Source organism: Coregonus clupeaformis, chromosome 20 (assembly GCF_020615455.1).
Source record: "Coregonus clupeaformis isolate EN_2021a chromosome 20, ASM2061545v1, whole genome shotgun sequence".
NCBI lineage: Eukaryota > Metazoa > Chordata > Actinopteri > Salmoniformes > Salmonidae > Coregonus > Coregonus clupeaformis.
The window spans coordinates 35,238,450-35,258,415 of NC_059211.1; the positions used below are offsets into that span (position 1 = coordinate 35,238,450).

The 19,966-nt window shown below is 43.9% G+C and overlaps 2 protein-coding genes and 1 non-coding gene across 4 annotated transcripts in view; 1 reads left to right on the forward strand and 2 right to left on the reverse strand.

The window, feature by feature from the left end:
- LOC121532820 (divergent protein kinase domain 1A-like) overlaps positions 1-12,822 on the forward strand; it is a 34,702-nt gene extending 21,880 nt beyond the window's left edge. For both annotated transcript variants that reach the window (XM_045205795.1, XM_041838609.2), the window contains 5 exons: positions 10,068-10,202; positions 10,623-10,730; positions 10,977-11,153; positions 11,455-11,670; positions 11,989-12,822. In XM_045205795.1, coding sequence (XP_045061730.1) covers positions 10,068-10,202; positions 10,623-10,730; positions 10,977-11,153; positions 11,455-11,670; positions 11,989-12,585 — 1,233 coding nt within the window. In that variant the 3' untranslated portion in view covers positions 12,586-12,822. The remainder of the gene's footprint in view (positions 1-10,067; positions 10,203-10,622; positions 10,731-10,976; positions 11,154-11,454; positions 11,671-11,988) is intronic.
- Positions 12,823-14,057: 1,235 nt separating this feature from the next.
- Positions 14,058-18,933, reverse strand: LOC121533916 (60S ribosomal protein L5). The gene is made up of 8 exons (XM_041840265.1): positions 18,828-18,933; positions 18,106-18,175; positions 17,837-17,952; positions 17,267-17,401; positions 16,370-16,572; positions 15,624-15,801; positions 14,562-14,650; positions 14,058-14,221 (listed from the first exon to the last, which is right to left on the reverse strand). Exons 1-8 carry the CDS (start codon positions 18,828-18,830, stop codon positions 14,119-14,121), a joined length of 897 nt encoding a protein of 298 aa, XP_041696199.1. The 5' UTR covers positions 18,831-18,933; the 3' UTR covers positions 14,058-14,118.
- LOC121534370 lies at positions 14,898-14,995 on the reverse strand. The gene has a single exon (XR_005994602.1). It is a non-coding gene; the product is annotated as a small nucleolar RNA SNORD21 (small nucleolar RNA).
- Positions 18,934-19,966: the final 1,033 nt, after the last annotated feature.

Here is a 19,966-nt window from a genome sequence, read left to right on the forward strand (position 1 = left end):
TCCCATATCGCCTCCTCTCCATTCTCTCCCATATCGCCTCCTCTCCCATATCTCCTCCTCTCCATTCTCTCCCATATCGCCTCCTCTCCATTCTCTCCCATATCGCCTCCTCTCCCATATCGCCTCCTCTCCATTCTCTCCCATATCGCCTCCTCTCCATTCTCTCCCATATCGCCTCCTCTCCCATTTCGCCTCCTCTCCATTCTCTCCCATATCGCCTCCTCTCCCATATCGCCTCCTCTCCATTCTCTCCCATATCGCCTCCACTCTCTCCCATAATGCCTCCTCTCCATTCTCTCCCATATCGCATCCTCTCCCATATCGCCTCCTCTCCATTCTCTCCCATATCGCCTCCTCTCCATTCTCTGCAGTGCATGACTATCAGCATGTGTTCACATACTGTCTGAGGTCTAAGCTTGTCCCAGAGGACTTGGTGGGAGCCTAATTTAATCAATATTACTTAAGATGCAGCATTTAGCTGGTTAGTATTTCTTCCCACTCTCCTTAGGTGTAAACTTCATTTTCATTTTGGACATGCTTGATAGGCTGAACTGATTAACTGATCTGGAGCAGAAGAGCAGGAAGTCCGAATGAAATGCTTTTGATATGTCACGTTGTACTGTGACACAAGAGGAGAGCTAAAAAGGGTGTGTGTATTCTTGCATTCATGTATGTGAGGAGACTGTAACTTACATATGCCATGTTCACGGCCTGTTGTATCTACACAGTATGTAAGTGAAACATGAACAACTGGCCCAAAAACTGCTGTTAACATGTAGTATTATTGTCGCAGTGTTGAGTCAGTGTGGGGATTGGGGTGTGTCCTCGACCAGGAGGGGGGGATGGCGTCTTTCTTATTGCCTGCTGTCTGCTGTCCGACTTGGGACTGGGATGAGTCAGATCACCAAGGCAGCGTGTAGCTCCTGCACACAGCACAGACAGAGACAGTGTTACATCTCCCAGAGCCTGCACCGTGCACACAAATAGAGACAGTATTACATCTCCCAGAGTCTGCACTGTGCACACAAATAGAGACAGTGTTACATCTCCCAGAGTCTGCACTGTGCACACAAATAGAGACAGTGTGTGATTCCCAAATGGCACCATATTCCCTATATAGTGCTTTTGTAGAGAATAGAGGGCCATTTGGGATGCACAGAGTGTGACATCTCTCTGAGCCTGCACAGTGCACACAGCAAATAATAGTGACACTTCCTTCTCTCCTTCCTTTTGAGAGTCGGAGTCCTGGGAGTAAGAGAGATGGATGCTGGGACAAATGAGCTACTGGTGCGTAACTCCTATGAGAGAGAGAGAGGGAGAGCGAGAGAGAGATATAAGCAGAGAGTTTACACAGGTGGCACAAAAATAAGCTCTCACCATTTCCCCCAGAAAACATCTTCCACGCTTGATGATTCCCGTGGGTGTGCACTGTGCATAAGCCTATTAGTGTTCCTCATCTAGACTATTAGGGAGGAAAATGGTTTGCTTTTGTCTGTGTGACACAAACGGTTAATTATCCCTCTCCATTCATCCCTGCTTCATCTCCTCTCTCTCCCCTTCAACTTCATCCCTCGCAAGGCAGTTAATCCACTGTTCCCCGGGCGCCGATGACGTGGATGTCGATTAAGGCAGCCCCCCCGCACCTCTATGATTCAGAGGGGTTGGGTTAAATGCGGAAAACACATTTCAGTTGAATGCATTCAGTTGTACAACTGACTAGGTATCCCCCTTACCCTTTCCTCTCCCTGTTCATATGTCCCTTCCTCATCTCTCTATCCCCCTCTCTCCCAATCTCTCTCTCCATCTCTCTCCCCCATCTCTACATCTCTCTCTTTCCATTTCTCTCTCTTCACAGCTGGAGAGAGTGCCCATTAAAGAGGACTAGCTTTATGATCATGAATAATGGATGAGTGGTGAGCAGGGCTGCAAAAACAAGTGTCAGCGTAGAAATGTTCTCCGCTCTTGATCCACTTCTATCTTCTCTCCCTGAGTATTTGGATACCAAAGAGCAGTTTCAGGTCACAAATAACAAGTGCTTTGTCCATGTATTTGTTGTTCATCCTTAAGTTGCACAGACGCAATATCTGGACCTCTGCTCAGTGTCGATTAAAAAGGCTGGACTGTGGTTAGGGTTAGTTAGACTATAGTCCCAGTGCACCAGTGGTCTCTGTGTGTCTATTGACATGTTGGTATCTCTAACATGTTTCAGACATACAATATGTAGGGGATAATCAATTACACTTTGTGCAGTTCTAACTAAGGAAGTAAAACCCAAGGCCCGATGTGATGCATGATTATTTAGTGGACAAGCAAAGGCTGAGGCTCCATCCCTATATAGTGCACTACTTTTGAGCAGGGATCGTAGGGCCAAAGTAGTGCACTATATTGACTCTTGCCACACTGCCCATCCACACACCCCATTGCATCACCACAGCTCTGACTACAGCTGGTAATTAATAACAAGTAGTCACAACAGCCAGGATCAATGCTGCTTCATTAGCTGTGTTTGTTTAGGGCTCCATCCCCTTTATAGTGCACTTCTTTCGACCAGGGCCCATAGGGCACTATATGGGGAATAGGGAGCCATTTGGTACGCTGCCTTGTTCTTTCTCCACAGCAGCCTATGAAAGCCCTCAAAACATTGATTTTTAAAGACCAACCACATATTTGTTTTCATTCAGAGTGTTATCCATATAATGACTTTGCAGTTGGATGCAATTTACAACACCTACCTACGCAAGAATCAATATGAAACGCAGTACATTGTTTGTGTGATCATGGTGTTTTGTAGCAGTTCTCTTAAACTCCCGGGGACAGACGACGTAAACATAAATGTTACCGTAGATCTGTCATGATATGTACAACGGCATGCGTGAGGTAATGAGCAGTATTAGTTCCGGTGCTTTGGACAAATCCTGTTTTCACAGGTGTTAGCATCTTTCGAATTTCGGAAGGGGAGGGAACATTTGGCCCATAGACTTGCCTGTAACTTGCAAAGAGAGAGGGAGGAGCTCTTCGTTCCAGTTCTGATTCTTTCTATGTCTTCCCTTAACACATATGGACCCTGAACTTAATCGAGCGTCTGACCAATTACGTAATACTTTAGTTCTGGGTTAACCAAGATTATTACAGTTCTCTCGGTTTAGGTTTGTTAAAAACACTGGGAAAGTACTAGGGCACCTACAGATTATGCTCACGCTAAACATACGGTATATACAGTACACTGAGTATAGCAAACATTAGGAACACCTTCCTAATATTGAGTTGCACCCCCCCTTTTGCCCTCAGAACAGCCTCAATTCGTTGGGGCATGGATGTTGGCCAGTGTTGGATGTTGGCTTCCTACAGTTGTGTCAAGTTGGCTGGATGTCCTTTGGGTTGTGGACCATTCTTGAAACACACGGGAAACTGTTGAGCGTGAAAAACCCAGCAGCGTTGCAGTTCTTGACACAAACCGGTGCACGCCTGGCACCTACTACCATACCCCATTCAAAGGCACTTACATGTTTTGTCTTGCCCATTCACCCTCTGAATGGCACACGTACACAATCCATGTCTCAATTGTCTCAAGGCTTAAAAATTATTCTTTCACCTGTCTCCTCCCGTTCATCTACACTGATTGAAGTAGATTTAACAAGTTACATCAATAAGGGACCATAGCTTTCACCTGGATTCACCTGGTCAGTCTATGTCATGGAAAGAGCAGGTGTTCTTAATGTTTTGTACACTCAGTGTAAAGTCAAGTGTATCAGGTCTTCAGATTAGTTGACCAGGGAATGCCACCGAAAAATTACAAGGAAAGCTACAGATTATGTTAGCAGTCTGGCACTAAACCTATTTTGAGGCACACCTCCCAAGTCAAGTGTATCTGGTTCTCTGTGAGGCCGAGGCAGAGATCAGCCTGCATGTAGAGTAGTAGAGGGGGACTACAGTCGTGGTCAAAGGTTTTGAGAATGACACAAGTATTGGTCTTCACAAAGTTTGCTGCTTCAGTGTTATGAGATATTTTTGTCAGATATTACTATGGTATACTGAAGTAAAATTACAAGCATTCCATAAGTGTCAAAGGCTTTTATTGACAATTACATTAAGTTTATGCAAAGAGTCAATATTTACAGTGTTGACCCTCCTTTTTCAAGACCTCTGCAATCCGCCCTGACATGCTGTCAATTAACTTCTGGGCCACATCCTGACTGATGGCAGCCCATTCTTGCGTTATCAATGCTTGGAGTTTGTCAGAATATGTGGGTTTTTGTTTGTCCACCCGCCTCTTGAGCATCGACCACAAGTTCTCAATGGGATTAAGGTCTGGGGAGTTTCCTGGCCATGGACCCAACATTTCAATGTTTTGTTCCCCAAGCCACTTAGTTATCACTTTTGCCTAATGGCAAGGTGCTCCATCATGCTGGAAAAGGCATTGGTCGTCACCAAACCGTTCTTGGATGGTTGGGAGAAGTTGCTCTCGGAGGATGTGTTGGTACCATTCTTTATTCATGGCTGTGTTCTTAGGCAAAATTGTGAGTGAGCCCACTTCCTTGGCTGAGAAGCAACCCCACACATGAATGGTCTCAGGATGCTTTACTGTTGGCATGACACAGGACTGATGGTAGCGCTCACCAAGGTGTTTTCCGGATGCCCCAAACAATCGGAAAGGGGATTCATCAGAGAAAATGACTTTACCCCTGTCCTCAGCAGTCCAATCCCTGTACCTTTTGCAGAGGATCTTTGCAATGAATTGCAATTCATCTGATCACTCTTCATGACATTCTGGAGTATATGCAAATTGCCATCATCAAAACTGAGGCAGCAGACTTTGTGAAAATTAGTATTTTGACCACGACTGTACACTACACACCATGCTGTTGTAAATTACATTCTGAGCAGTTGTCGGTCCTGTGGAATGCTGTTGAGGTGCTGCTGAATATTTTAGGTTTAATATCAAGGCACTACAGCTGGGAAAACACAGAATGAGGGCTCACAGGCTGGGCTGTGGGGAGAGAGGAAACTCAGGCCAGTATAGGCTAAAAAGCGGTTGCTCTGGACCTGCAGTCACAATAGAGCAGTGACTTGTGACTAGTCAGGAGCAATATAGACCACAGCTCTCAACACTGAGATGACTAAGTGTTCTACTAGACAAAAGAGGAGGAGGAGGAGAGTGATGGACTGACATTACAGTAAGAGGCCCATTGAATAGAGAGAGAGCGAGAGAAGGATTAGATTAGAGAGAGAGATGGATGGATGCAGAGTGAAGAAGAGTCATCTTTACTGTCAGTGAAAGAGGGTGGGTGGAAGATAAAGAGAGAGTGCATGCATATCTGTCAAGGCCCAGTTTTATGCATCATAACTAATAACAGAGTTCTTATAGAAAAACTCAAATCCAATTCAGAAAACAGGGACTCTCTTTTCCTCATTTGCATAAAGGGTTCATCTTTAGAAAGTGATGTTGTCCAATGTACATCACATTATAGGTGCTGGGCAAAGACAATGCAAGAATTCACCTTTACTCACAATCATGTAGGCTCATCACTCTGCCCATAGTCATTGGACGGTAATGAAATGTGGGAATTGAGTAAGAGATGTGGTTACAGATCCACACACAGCATCACAACATGGCATAGAGGGAGAAATGGAGATTGACACTCAAAGTACTGTATTAAGTTGAGAAGAAGAAGAGATACAGAGAGAGACAGAGTCATGTCGATAAAGCAAATGGGAACTGAAAGAGCGAGAGGAAAAGAGGCTGGGGGAGTCCATCACTGTCAAACAATGGACATAGTCATCATTAATAGATGGAATAGAAAGGCTACCTGAATGTCTGTTATCCCTCCACTCAGCTAGCTCGCTGCGTTGAACTAATTCCATTATTGATCTACTGAGACCATTAAAAGAGAACATTTAGAATCATTATGAATCAGGAAGGAAATGTTATCAAAAGGCAATAACAATTTGGAGTGTGTCAGAAAGGAAAATGATTGTACATTAGCTGTCTGCCTGTAACTAACCATGTGTTACCACAGAGAGCCATTGGGTTGTTGATTACAGAGCTCATAATCAATAGTCATTGTACTAATGAAGTATTACTGTCCTCCATAAGGCCCACTATAGACAACTACCCATTTATATCCCAATTTAAGGCCTGTTTCTCCATCAATTGCTCTCTAATTAGAATAAACTAGCTCATTACTAACAGGCTCATCTATAGTGTACATGAATGTGCTGTTATAGCAGTGAGCAGAGTGATGTTTTAATGAAGGGTTGTAATATGTTATAGATATAGTTATACAGGGTAGAACACTCTGGATGTGCAAAATACGTAGATGATTGTTCCGCAGAGATGAGATATGGGGTCACATTAAATGACATGATTGACTGGCTCATACAGAATATATAGATGATATCCCTCTCTCGCTCTCTCCCCTCATTATATGGCACTCCTCGGTTCAGTGATTTGTTGTTCTCTCTGTCACAGTGGCCAAGTCGGTCTGGGAAGAACGAGTCACATGGCCTGTTCTCGCAGATGGTTGCTAGACTATAACAAGCAGAGATGCAGGAGCAACAGACACTGGGAACAGGACAGAAGGCCTCTGAGTCTCCTCCCTCCTTGGTCTGTCACTGGTTGCATCCCAAATGACACCCTATTCCCTATATAGTGCACTTCATTTGACCAGAGCCCTATGGCTGCATCGACTCCCTGTCCCCAAGCACAGTCTGTGTCTCTCTCTCTCTCTCCATTTCTCTCTCTCCCTCTCCTTCTTGCTCTCCCTCTCTCTCCCTCTTGCTCTCCCTCTCTCTCCCTCTCTCTCCCTCTTGCTCTCCCTCTCTCTCCCTCTTGCTCTCCCTCTCTCTCTTGCTCTCCCTCTCTCTCTTGCTCTCCCTCTCTCTCTTGCTCTCCCTCTCTCTCTTGCTCTCCCTCTCTCTCTCTTGCTCTCCCTCTCTCGCTCTTGCTCTCCCTCTCTCGCTCTCCCTCTTGCTCTCCCTCTCAAGTACATCACTGGGGCCAAGCTTCCTGCCATCCAGGACCTACAGTGGTGTGAAAAAGTGTTTGCCCCCTTCCTGATTTCTTATTTGTTTCATGTTTGTCACACTTAAATGTTTCAGATCATCAAACAAATTTAAATATTAGTCAAAGATAACACAAGTAAACACAAAATGCAGTTTTGAAATGAAGGTTGTTGTTAAGGGAAAACAAAATCCAAACCCTCATGGCCCTGTATGAAAAAGTGATTGCCCCCTACAACCTAATAACTGGTTGGGCCACCCTTAGCAGCAACAACTGCAATCAAGCGTTTGCGATAACTTGCAATTAGTCTTTTACAGCGCTGTGGAGGAATTTTGGCCCACTCATCTTTCAGAATTGTTGTAATTCAGCCACATTGGAGGGTTTTCGAGCATGAACTGCATTTTTAAGGTCATGCCACAGCATCTCAATAGGATTCAGGTCAGGACTTTGACTAGGCCACTCCAATGTCTTCATTTTGTTTTTCTTCAGCCATTCAGAGGTGGACTTGCTGGTGTGTTTTGGATCATTGTCCTGCTGCAGAACCCAAGTTCGCTTCAGCTTGAGGTCACGAACAGATGGCCGGACATTCTCCTTCAGGATTTTTTGGTAGACAGCAGAATTCATGGTTCCATTTATCACAGCAAGTCTTCCAGGTCCTGAAGCAGCAAAACAGGCCCAGACCATCACACTACCACCACCATATTTTACTGTTGGTATGATGTTCTTTTTCTGAAATGCGGTGTTACTTTTACGCCAGATGTAATGGGACACACACCTTCCAAAAAGTTCAACTTTTGTCTTGTCAGTCCACAGAGTATTTTCCCAAAGGTCTTGGGGATCATCAAGATGTTTTCTGGCAAAAATGAGACAAGCCTTAATGTTATTTTTGCTCAGCAGTGGTTTTCGTCTTGGAACTCTGCCATGCAGGCCATTTTTGCCCAGTCTCTTTCTTATGGTGGAGTCATGAACACTGACCTTAACTGAGGCAAGTGAGGCCTGCAGCTCTTTGGATGTTGTTGTGGGGTCTTTTGTGATCTCTTGGATGAGTCGTCGCTCCGCTCTTGGGGTAATTTTGGTCGGCCGGCCACTCCTGGGAAGGTTCACCACTGTTCCATGTTTTCGCCATTTGTGGATAATGGCTCTCACTGTGGTTCGCTGGAGTCCCAAAGCTTCAGAAATGGCTTTATAACCTTTTCCAGACTGATGGATCTCAATTACTTTCTTTCTCATTTGTTCCTGAATTTCTTTGGATCTCAGCATGATGTCTAGCTTTTGAGGATCTTTTGGCCTACTTCACTTTGTCAGGCAGGTCCTATTTAAGTGATTCCTTGATTGAGAACAGGTGTGGCAGTAATCAGGCCTGGGTGTGGCTAGAGGAATTGAACTCAGGTGTGATAAACCACAGTTGAGTTGTGTTATAACAGGGAGGGCAAACACTTTTTCACACAGGGCCATGTAGGTTTGGATTTTGTTTTCCCTTAATAATAACAACCTTCATTTCAAAACTGCATTTTGTGTTTACTTGTGTTATCTTTGACTAATATTTAAATTTGTTTGATGATCTGAAACATTTAAGTGTGACAAACATGCAAACAAATAAATCAGAAAGGGGGCAAACACTTTTTCACACCACTGTATATACTAGGCGGTGTCGGAGGAAGGCCCAAAAAATGGTCAAAGACTCCAGTCACCCAAGTCATAGACTGTTCTTTCTGCTACCGCACGGCAAGCGGTACCGGAGCGCCAAGTCTAGGTCCAAAAGGCTCCTTAACAGCTTCTACCCCCAAGCCATAAGACTGCTGAACAATTAATCAAATGGCCACCCGGACAATTTACATTGACACCCCCCACCCCCTCGCTGCTACTCGCTATTTATTATATATGCATAGTCACTTTACCCCTACCTACATGTACATATTACCTCAATTACCTTGACTAACCTGTACCCCCGCATATTGACACGATACCGGTACCCCCTGTATATAGCCTTGTTATTGTTATTTTATTGTGTTACTTTTTATTAATTGTTTTACTTTATGTAGTAAATATTTTCTTAACTCTATTTCTTGAACTGCATTGTTGGTTAAGGGCTTGTAAGTAAGCATTTCACTGTAAGGTCTACACCTGTTGTATTCGGCACATGTGACAAATACAATTTGATTTGTGTTATATCTGTTAATCTCTCACCTCATCTATTTTGCATAATTGTTATAATACTGAATCTCGGTTAAACTTGCATATTTCATTATGCCCCCCAGTGATGGAGCTATTCAATCATTCATTGGATAACTACACTACTGGCACTAGACCAGCCTGCTTATGGAATTGACTGGAAATCCCTGTAGTCTCAACTTCACATTCGTGCTTCCTTGGCAATATGATTTATCGTTATTGCAACATAAATGTGGGGCAATATATAGCCTACCTATCCTACATTTTCTGCATTCCATGATATTTACTCCACTGTGGATAATCAAACTCACATGAACTAAATGCTGTTTACACATGTCTTCAGTCTCACTATATCTGGGTCAAGTTCTGTTCTAGTATCATAAAGGAGGCTGTTCCACCTGAACTCTTCGAATAGGAATGCCCATTTATGTATTCTGATCATGATCTTATTATTATGTAATGAAAGTCATCCCAGCTCTCTCTCCCCCCTCTATCTCCTTATCTACTCTGTTCTATCTCTCCCCCCTCTATCTCCTTATCTACTGTTATCTCTCTCCCCCCCTATCTCCTTATCTACTCTGTTATCTCTCTCCCCCCTCATCTCATTATCTACTCTGTTAGGGCTCTCCCCCCTCTATCTCCTTATCTCCTCTTATCTCTCTCCTTATCTACTGTTATCTCTCTCCCCCTCTATATCCTTATCTACTCTGTTCTCTCTCTCCCCCCTCTATCTCCTTATCTACTCTGTTCTCTCTCCCCCCTCTATATCCTTATCTACTCTGTTCTCTCACTCCCCCCTCTATATCCTTATCTACTCGGTTCTCTCTCTCCCCCCTCTATCTCCTTATCTACTCTGTTCTCTCTCCCTCTCACTCCCTTGCTCTCTCTGTTCCAGGCCCGATTCTCCTACCTGCACATGAAGTATCTGTTCTTCTCGTGGCTGGCAGTGTTTGTGGGTAGCTGGGTGGTGTATGTGGAGTACTCATCCTACTCAGAGCTGTGTCGTGGAGATGAGTGCAAGAATGCCATAGTGAGTTCTCTATTTCCTTCTATGAAATGAGTAAATTGATAGAGCCACCTACTGCGTAAAAAAAGACTCTTCCTTCAAATACAGTATTCCAGTGTCAGCTTCCATATTGTATTGAAACCATCCTGTGAGTTACTATACAAACCAACACCACGTCTGTCTATTAGTTAGTTACAGTATACAAACCAACACCATGTCTGTCTATTAGTTAGTTACAGTATACAAACCAACACCATGTCTGTCTACTAGTTAGTTACAGTATACAAACCAACACCATGTCTGTCTACTAGTTAGTTACAGTATACAAACCAACACCATGTCTGTCTACTAGTTAGTTACAGTATACAAACCAACACCATGTCTGTCTACTAGTTAGTTACAGTATACAAACCAACACCATGTCTGTGTGTCTATTTATCCAAGTGTGACAAGTACAGGAAAGGAGTGATTGACGGCTCGGCCTGCAGCAGCCTGTGTGAGAAAGACACTCTGTACCTGGGGAAGTGTCTCTCTGCCAAGCCTAACAACCAGGTCAGATCTGACTCTGATCCTAGTTCTACATTAAATCTCAAAAGTCTTTCCTTTCCAAAATGTAAGAGGGAAGGAGAGCACCTGCATCTCCTCACTTCCTTCTGACATTGGGCAGGTGGTGTGGAGAGAGGACACGAGGAATCAAGGAAGTACTTTTGAGATTCACCCATAGTGTTTAGCGCTACAGTGTTTCTGTGTCTGATAACTAACACCAGCATGTTGTGGGTCTATGTGTGTCTCTCTCAGGTGTACTCAGGTGGCTGGGGGGACCTAGAGGGGGTGATTAAGTGCCAGATGGAAGAGATTCCTCATTATAACCTGGGAGCTGAGATGGAGCACAGGAAGGAGGCATCGCCCTTCAACAAGCCCACCAAGGGAACCTCTGTGGATAAGTTCAAAGAGATGGTCCTCAGCCACCTCAAGGTCAGAGTACTGTCATCTCATTCCAGTGTGATTCATTAGACTACCTGCTTTTCCACTTTATTAATAGGTTCATGTCTACAACACTTACTTGAAGGTCTTCATAACACATTAATAATCCATACATTATGCATTCATAATCAGGGCACTAATATTTCATAAATGCACATTTATATTTTGTCACAGTATTCACATTCATGTAACTTATTGCTATCTTTGTTAGTGTGTTATGACTTTAGTGGCTAGCGTGTTCATTAATGCAGTTCTGTTACGAAGGTATCTCTTACCCCTTATTCCTCTCTAGACCAAGGTGGGTGAACAGGCCAACCTTCCAAACCTGGTGAGCCTGGTTTTCTCCGTGGCCGACTACAACAAAGACGGCCTCATCTCCTTGCTGGAGGCCCGCTCCATGTGGGCCCTGCTCCAGCTCAATGAGTTTCTGCTAGCAGTAGTCCTGCAGGACAGAGAGCACACCCCTAGGCTCCTGGGCTTCTGTGGGGACCTGTACGTGATGGAGAAGGTAATCTAATAGGAACGCCCATTTATGGATTCATTACATTACATTTAAGTCATTTAGCAGACGCTCTTATCCAGAGCGACTTACAGTTAGTGAATGCATACTTTTTTTTTTTTTTTTTCCTACCCCCTGTGGGAACAGAAACAGATTTTTTATTTTCTTCAGACAACACAAAAATTAACTACAGCTAACAGGACACAAATTGATTCAAATCATGAGCTTATTTATGTGATGAAATTCATCACATCTCACTCCTCTCCCTCTTTTAATACCCCCCATCTCTCGTTCCCTCTTTCTCTGTACCTGTATGTGATGGAGAAGGTGCCCTACGCTCCCCTGTACGGCATCAGCCTGCCCTGGGCGGTGGAGCTGTGGATCCCCGCGGGGGTACGACGCAGCATAGACCAGTGGTTCACGCCTTCCTGGCCCCGCAAAGCCAAGATCTCCATCGGCCTCCTGGAGCTAGTTGAAGATGTCTTCCATGGCACCTTCGGCTCCTTCCTCATGTGTGACGTGAGCGCGGACGGCTTCGGTTACAACGACCGCCACGACCTGAAGGTGATGGATGCTCGCCACATTGTCCCTGAGGCCACCTTCCAGAAAGCCATGAGGGAGCGGCAGTGCGACACGGACGAGGACTGTCTGTACGGTGCCGACTGTCGCACTTCCTGTGACCTCACCAAGCACAGGTGTACGCCAGAGGTGACGCAGCCCAACCTGGCCAAGGCGTGCGGCACGCTGAAGGATTACCTCCTGAACGGGGGACCATCTGATATTCAGGAGGAGCTGGAGAAACAGCTGTATGCCTGTATAGCTTTGAAGGGCTCAGCAGAACAGATGGAGATGGAACACTCACTTATACTGAACAACCTGAAGACCTTGTTGTGGAAAAAGATATCACACACCAAGGACTCCTGAGGTGAAAACATAGGTACATCCAGACCCTCCACCCTTCTCCCAAAGTGTGTCATGGATTTGAAAGTATTGGCTGGAACTGCGTAAATCCTCTAAGGGGTGTGTTAATACACACTTCGGGAAAGGATGGATAATCAGGACAAAGATGAACACTACTGCTGCCCCCATAACGCAATCTCCCTCTCCTCTTAAGCTTTTCAGGGAACTATACTGAACAAAAATATAAACGCAACATGTAAAGTGTTGGTCCCATTTTTCATGAGCTGAAATAAAAGATCCCAGAAATGTTCCATATGCACAAAAAGCTTCTCAAATTTGAGCAAAAATGTGTTTACATCCCTGTTAGTGAGCATTTCTCCTTCACCAAGATAATCCATCCACCTGACAGGTGTGGCATATCAAGATGATTAAACAGCATTATCATTACACAGGTGCACCTTATGCTGGGGACAAAAGGCCACTCTAAAATGTGCAGTTTCCTCACACGCCACAGATATCTCAAGTTTTGAGGGAGCGCGCAATTGGCATGCTGACTGCAGGAATGTCCAACAGAGCTGTTGCCATAGAATTGAATGTTAATTTCTCTACCATAAACTGCCCCCAATGTCATTTTAGAGAATTTGGCAGTGCATCCAAGCGGCCTCACAACCGCAGACCACATGTAACCACGCCAGCCCAGGACCTCCACATCCGGCTTCTTCACCTGCGGGGTAGTCTGAGACCAGCCACCCGTATAGCTGATGAAACAGAGTATTTTGGTTTGTAATAAAGCCCTTTTGTGGGGAAAAACTCACTATGATTGGCTGGGCCTTGCTCCCCAGTGGGTGATCCTGCCCAGTCAAGTGAAATCCATAGATTAGGGCCTACTGAATTAATTTAAATTGACTGATTTCCTTATCTGAACTATAATTCAGTAACATCTTTTAAAATTGTTGCATGTCGCATTTATATTTTTCAGTATATAATGAGACAAACTGTTGGGTAAAAATGCTTTACAATAGTTAATTTTGCCCTTCTCGTCATTTGTTTAATGATTACATCCAGACTCAGATGGTACATTTCTAGCAAACAATGCCATTGTATTCCATTGTCAACATTTCCCTCAACGTCTATTTAAAATCGGCATTGAACACATTTTCAGTCTATAGCGAGTGTATTCAAATCGAGCCTGGAGGTCAGCATACTGCTGTTTTTGTTCTACCAGATTAAAATTGCACCTACCTGGTGTCCCAGGTCTAAATCAGTTCCCTTTTAGAGTGAACTAATGAAAATCAGCAGTGTAACTGGCTTCGAGGTCCATATTCGAATATCCCTGGTATATGGTTTTGAATCAAGAGATTAGCCAACACTTCAGAGGTGAATAAGTAAACCTATATAAAATAGTAAATCAGATCCATGTCCAATTCTACACAATCTCAACCACTTAAACAGTAGCTTCTATAATAGAAGGGTGCACCAATAACACAGAGGCTGTATTATTTTTCTATATATTTATTAGAACAAAGAATTGTCACTACATCATTAGGACCAGAGAGTTTAGCTGTCGGCAGCCTCCTGTTCCTGAGCCCTGAGGAAGCTGGCCTTCTTCTGAGCAACGCGGTCTTTCCTCTGGGCCAGAGAGAGCTTGGCACGGTTCCACCTGGGGTGGACAAACAGGTCAGAATTATTACATTACAATACATTTTAACAATGTCAGGGAATACCGAAGGGAACGTGACTACCATGCCAAGGGCAGGGTTGGGGACTTGGGGTCAATTCAGTAAGTAAACTGAAATGTGTTGTTAAAATACAGAGGTAGATTGGAAATTGAATTTCAGTTTACTTCCCAGATTGAAATGGAATTGACCCAAACTCGGATCATGATCATCTAGGCAAGTTTTACCATCAGGTTTTAGAGTCATAACAGCATGAAAACCAACAATGCAGTAGTAAGTACTGCATTCCCAATAGAAAATAGCCAAAACTGCTCATCAACTTGCCTCTTCTTCTTGACTTCTTTCTTGGGCTTCTTTTCGTGGACTGGGTTCTTACGAATGCCAGCATGTGCCTTTCTGTACATCTCCTCAACCTGCAAGACAAGTTTGGCAAACAAATTAGTAGTGGGCAGATAAGTCAATTCCATTGACTTAATACACATTCTCGCAACGGTACAGGCTCCTGCTGGATGCAGACTTGATTCAGTATAGTTTCCACTCTACACATTGCAATATATATATATTTTTTACATATCCAATTAATAGGGATGAGTTGGATGTCACATTTGTCAGTTGTATTTTAGGACTAGTACATGTATGACACAGAAATTAATGAACTGTGCTGCTCTCAGCCCCGTCTTGAAACGTTGATTACATCAATCTGGACAAATGAAGGACCAACTACAATTTGCTCAGCCTCAAGTGTATCATCATCAAGCAGCACACAGTTCCTACATAGACGTACGCTGAATTCCAAATTGACCCCTATCCCCTCCTGTAGATCAGAGAGCATTGGATAGATGGAAGCACTTGAGTGACGCAATTCATGTTCTACATTTAAATAATAGGCCTCCGTGAACACGCAAATGGAGGGCCAAGGGTAAGGGACTAGTTTCGGATTCAGCACAACTTTCCTTTCAGAATGTATTTGCATCAGAAGCTGATATGATCCCAGTATGTTTAAAAGCATGAGGCCTAAGAATTGAACAGAACAGTAGTAGCTACCCATACCAGCTCAGGTTCAGTTCAGTGAAAACCGGGTAGAACTGGGTGTGCGATAAAATCCCAAGTGGCTAATAGTGCAGATAATAAACTCGTAACACGTCCCCTATAGCTCAGTTGGTAGAGCATGGCGTTTGCAACGCCAGGGTTGTGGGTTCTTTTCCCACGGGGGGCCAGTATGAAAATGTATGCACTCACTAACTGTAAGTCGCTCTGGATAAGAGCGTCTGCTAAAATGACTCAAATGTAACCATCCAGCTGTGGTGTAAGGTAACTAATAGAGCCAGGTATTGGCAGGCACCTCCCGATACATCACAATGGGTTCAGGGTGAACCTTGAACTTGCCGTGTCGGGGGCAACGCCATTCTTGATGAAGCGGGAGAACTGCTTCTTGTATGCGTCCTCATCCTCCTCCATCAGATAGCTCATGTACTCCGACACATTGACGCCCATGATGTGCTTGCGGTGGACCTCTGCATTGAACTCTTTGCTCTCAGCATCATATCCAGGGAAGCGCTTAGTGCTAGGGGGAATGGAAGGAGGAAGAGGGGACAAGACACAATGTCAGACAGAAAGGGGCTACTGAACCAGGCTAATACTTCATTCACTTTGAGGATTATAGGCAGTGCACTAAGACCAATAGTTCCACTAAGGCCATATGACATTATTTATTGCAGAACACCCAAGGATAACACATTTGGCAGGTAAACTACTGATTCATATTGCTCTCAGCCCCGTCTTGAAACAGGACATGTTACATCAACCTGGGCAAATGAAGGACCAACTACAATTTGCTCAGCCTCAAGTGTATCATCATCAAGCAACATATAGATCCTGACAACTTCAGAAGTACTAGCCTAGTCGCAGATCTGTGTGATGTATACAAACAAATCTTTGACCTGGGGATGTATGCATCAAGTGCCTCAAGAGTAGGAATCCTGATCTAGGATCAGTTTTGCCTTTTAGATCACAATGAATAAGATTGTGGACAGGGGGGAGCTGATCCTAAATCAGCACTCTTACGCCAAGACATTTGATACATATGGCCCCTGGCTACAAATGTGTTCTTAATGCAGAGGAAGCGTTATTACCTGTGGGGGATGGACAGGCCTCCATCCACAGCCCCCTTCAGGGCGCCGAACACCTTGTTGCCAGTGCTGGTTCTGGCGAGCCCTGCATCCAGGTAGCAGGTGAACGCACCTGGCTGACCGTCGATGCTCTCCACGTTGAACTCATCTCCGGTGACCTCCACCTGTCCCTCGTACACCTTGTCCAGGCCAAACTTGTTCAGCAGCTGGAGAGGAAGACAAAAACAGGATTAGAGAAATCTGTTATAGTATTAAGCCAAGCTGACTACATTGGTAGGGTGTTCTCACTCAGCAAGAAACAAACACCGGAGGTGGCTAAAGCAGAGAGAGGTCCTCTATGAGTGGTCCTGTATGGCTCAGTTGGTAGAGCATGGTGCTTGCAACGCCATGATTGTGGGTTCGATTCACGGGGCCACCCATACATAAAGAACGTATGCACGCATGACTAAGTTGCTTTGGATACAAGTGTCTGCTAAATGGCATATTATATAACAGTCAGTTGCTAAACAAGTGGATCAAGTCAAACTGACAGGCAGCCTTTTGGCTGACCAACTGCCAATTCTTCACAATGAGCAAACAGAAGCAAAGCGTTCAATAGGATTGTTTGGCCATTCAGATGCAGAACAGACATACTTCCCTCATGTAGAACAGGGAATAATGGCATCTCTATAATACACAATCCAGAGTTCTGTCAATAGCTTAGAAATTAGTTCAAGGTATAAAAGACTAAACAAGGTTTGAGGAAAGTAAATGTCACTAGAAATGTTGAGAAAAGATTGCATTTTTCATTAACAGGGCAGAAACATAGAATGCCCATTAACTAATAGACCCAGTGCTGCAAATTGAACAAAACTAAAAGAGGGAGCCATCAGAGCAGGGGTGTATGAGAGCTGATCTTACCCTGCGGGCCAGCAGCAGACCAGTGCAGTAGGCTGCTGCGTAGTTAGTCAGACCCACGGCAATCCCGTACTTGGGCAGCTCGTGGGAGTAGGCAGCGCACACGATCATGTCCCCCTCGATCTTGGCATAGGCAATCTGGAGCAAATCACATAAGCAAGTAACACATGAGAAACAATGACAACATAGGCTACAGCATTTAAGGCATAATCACGTGTTGCCCTGATCTCTGGTAATCAATCAATCCCCTCATGGTATGGGACATTTCCGATTACCTCCTTAAATCAAAGCCAAAGTAAAAACATCATGGGACATGTGAGAATGATGGGTCAATATAGTTGAATTGAGAATGCAGTTAACTTTTGCTCAGTGGGTTAAGCTGGACTAGAGCATGGTGCTCAGGTGGCTACAGAGTTTTGGGTTTGACTAACGTGGGCCACATGTGTAACTGTCAATTGTGTTTTACTGATGAATGTGTTACTGTAATCGTAAGCTGCTTTGGATAAACGTTTCTGCTAAATAAGTTGTCCATTGTGGTAATTCCAGCATTTTCTCATGTGAATCCCATCTTACCTGGCAGACGATATCCCGGTTGGAGAAGCGGACGATCATCCTGTACTTGGGTGTGTTGTACTTGTTCTTATCTTGGATGACCAGGCGCTTACGGGCGAAGTAGTCGGTCTTTCCCTCTAAGTAAAACAAGGATAACCAAGTCAGTCAGGTGGAATGAATAGGGTCTTTAGTGTGAAAGGAAATATCAGGACAATCATGGCATTTACATTTACTTTCTACTCGATTCACGTGCTAAAACAAATAATTCAGACAATTTAGAAATCCCTTACCCCTCCTCCTCCTGAATTTGACCTGGTACCTCTTGAAGTATGACTTATTCTTCACCACTTTCACAAAACCCTATAAGAGAAGACCGTAATATAATTTGCATGTCGGTACAACTACATAGCTACTTGTCAACAGACAAAAAATAGCCCTAACGTTACACATGCTGTATTGAAAGTTTATTTTATGTGGCCAAACTGTCAGACATTCTGTTACACGAAGTCTTGGGCGGCTAGCTAGCAGTTAGCTAGCACAGGGATGGATTTTGGGCACTGACCACATTTTCCTACCCCGGTCCAAAATCTGTGCCATGCGATATATGAAAAGACAATTTTACCAACTGTCGAGCTAGTTGGCCACATTTTCTATTAGCTAGCCGGTGTGAAAAGTACTCGCCTCGGGCTAGTTTAATTTCGATCCCACTCTGGCTTCGGCAACACTGCAAACATGTTTATTAGCGATTCACATCACGGGACTTGATTACAGACAATCTCCACTTATCAGGCAAAGCAACAAATCGCTAGGAAGATCTCTACAGAGGTACAGGAAGCATGAATTCATGCAGGCGGCCATTAGGCCACGTTTGATAGACCCCCGTGAGCAGTAGCTGGACGGAATCCATCTTCATCTATGGCTTTTTAAAAACATCTAAAACATGTGATTGCACACAACACATATCTGATGTCTTATATATGTATGTAGGTACATATTTTGGCGTTTTACTAACCATTTTTCAGTCTTTTCTGTCTCCTTAACCAGGAGCCTGGAGTCAAAGACAGGGGATTTGACTCCGCTGCATTAGAAAAAGGAAGTTTGCATTGCGCATGTTGCGTAAATAGCGTGTCGCAGGATGTAGCTTTACAGTAACACAAATGCTACACTGCCCTCTACAGTATAGGGTGGACAATGACAATACCAGCTAATAAAATGGCTCTAACAAGAGTACATGATCAAAAATGTGCATCACGGTGTGATTTTCCTTTATGGGTTTGTAATAAACCCTCAAAGTACTTTTATTGAAGCCATTTGCCAAGTGTCCTACAACACAAATTGCATCACTCTGTGACTGTGCCATGATGTGTGTGCATGCATATATGTACATCTACTGAATAAAAACAAAACATTTATTTGGTTTCCTTATTGCAAGGTATCTCTACATGTTGCTATAGGAACATGTTAATAATAAAAACAACAGACACACCCAAAGGATGTTGTACAGAATACACATGGGACATCAAAGGGAGGGTTTTCTTCATTATGTTTGCATTTTCAGCCCATGATAGACAGTAGGCAAGAGTCTTACGTCAGTGTTTTTTTTTTTCAGGACAGAGGAGGGTGTGGCTAACATAAGAAATATGATATCTACGTAAACACTGGCATTTCCATGTAAAACCAGAAAAGTTTGTTTGATGACCTTTTGTTCTTTGTGGATCGAGATAGTCGGCTCTGCCATTTACATCATTATCACCTGTCTTAGAAAAGGCATACCTGCTTCTTTTAGTCTGAGCTGGACAGCTGATAGTGAACCTTTATTTGGACATTTTCTGACTGACATTGAATAGTCGCTCTGTCACTAATCTCCACTGGGCAGATTCTGCATAGATTTTACTTCTAGGTTAACCGAGATTACTCTGTCACCCTCTCTGAGTGTGGCATGTTTGCTGTGATCCACTGGACAGCAATGTTCCAAAACTTCCTGTGGAATTGATACTACTGTCAGAGACAACAATGAGCCACAGGTGAGCTTGTGCTGTAGTGATTGGCTTCCAGTACTTTGCAGTTACTCTTGACTTTAGTAAGACTACAGCTAATAGGAACAAACGCTTTTACAGAGCAAAAATAAACATCACAAGGTGTTATTATGTG

What these genes read in the sequence shown, in the direction of transcription:
- LOC121533916 (XM_041840265.1), bottom strand. An exon ending in GGCCTGTCCATCCCCCACAG is followed by an intron (nt 15,802 to 16,369) that starts GTAATAACGCTT and finishes CATTCCCCCTAG; the next exon opens with CACTAAGCGCTTCCCTGGAT. An exon ending in ATGGCGTTGCCCCCGACACG is followed by an intron (nt 14,651 to 15,623) that starts GCAAGTTCAAGG and finishes CTTGTCTTGCAG; the next exon opens with GTTGAGGAGATGTACAGAAA.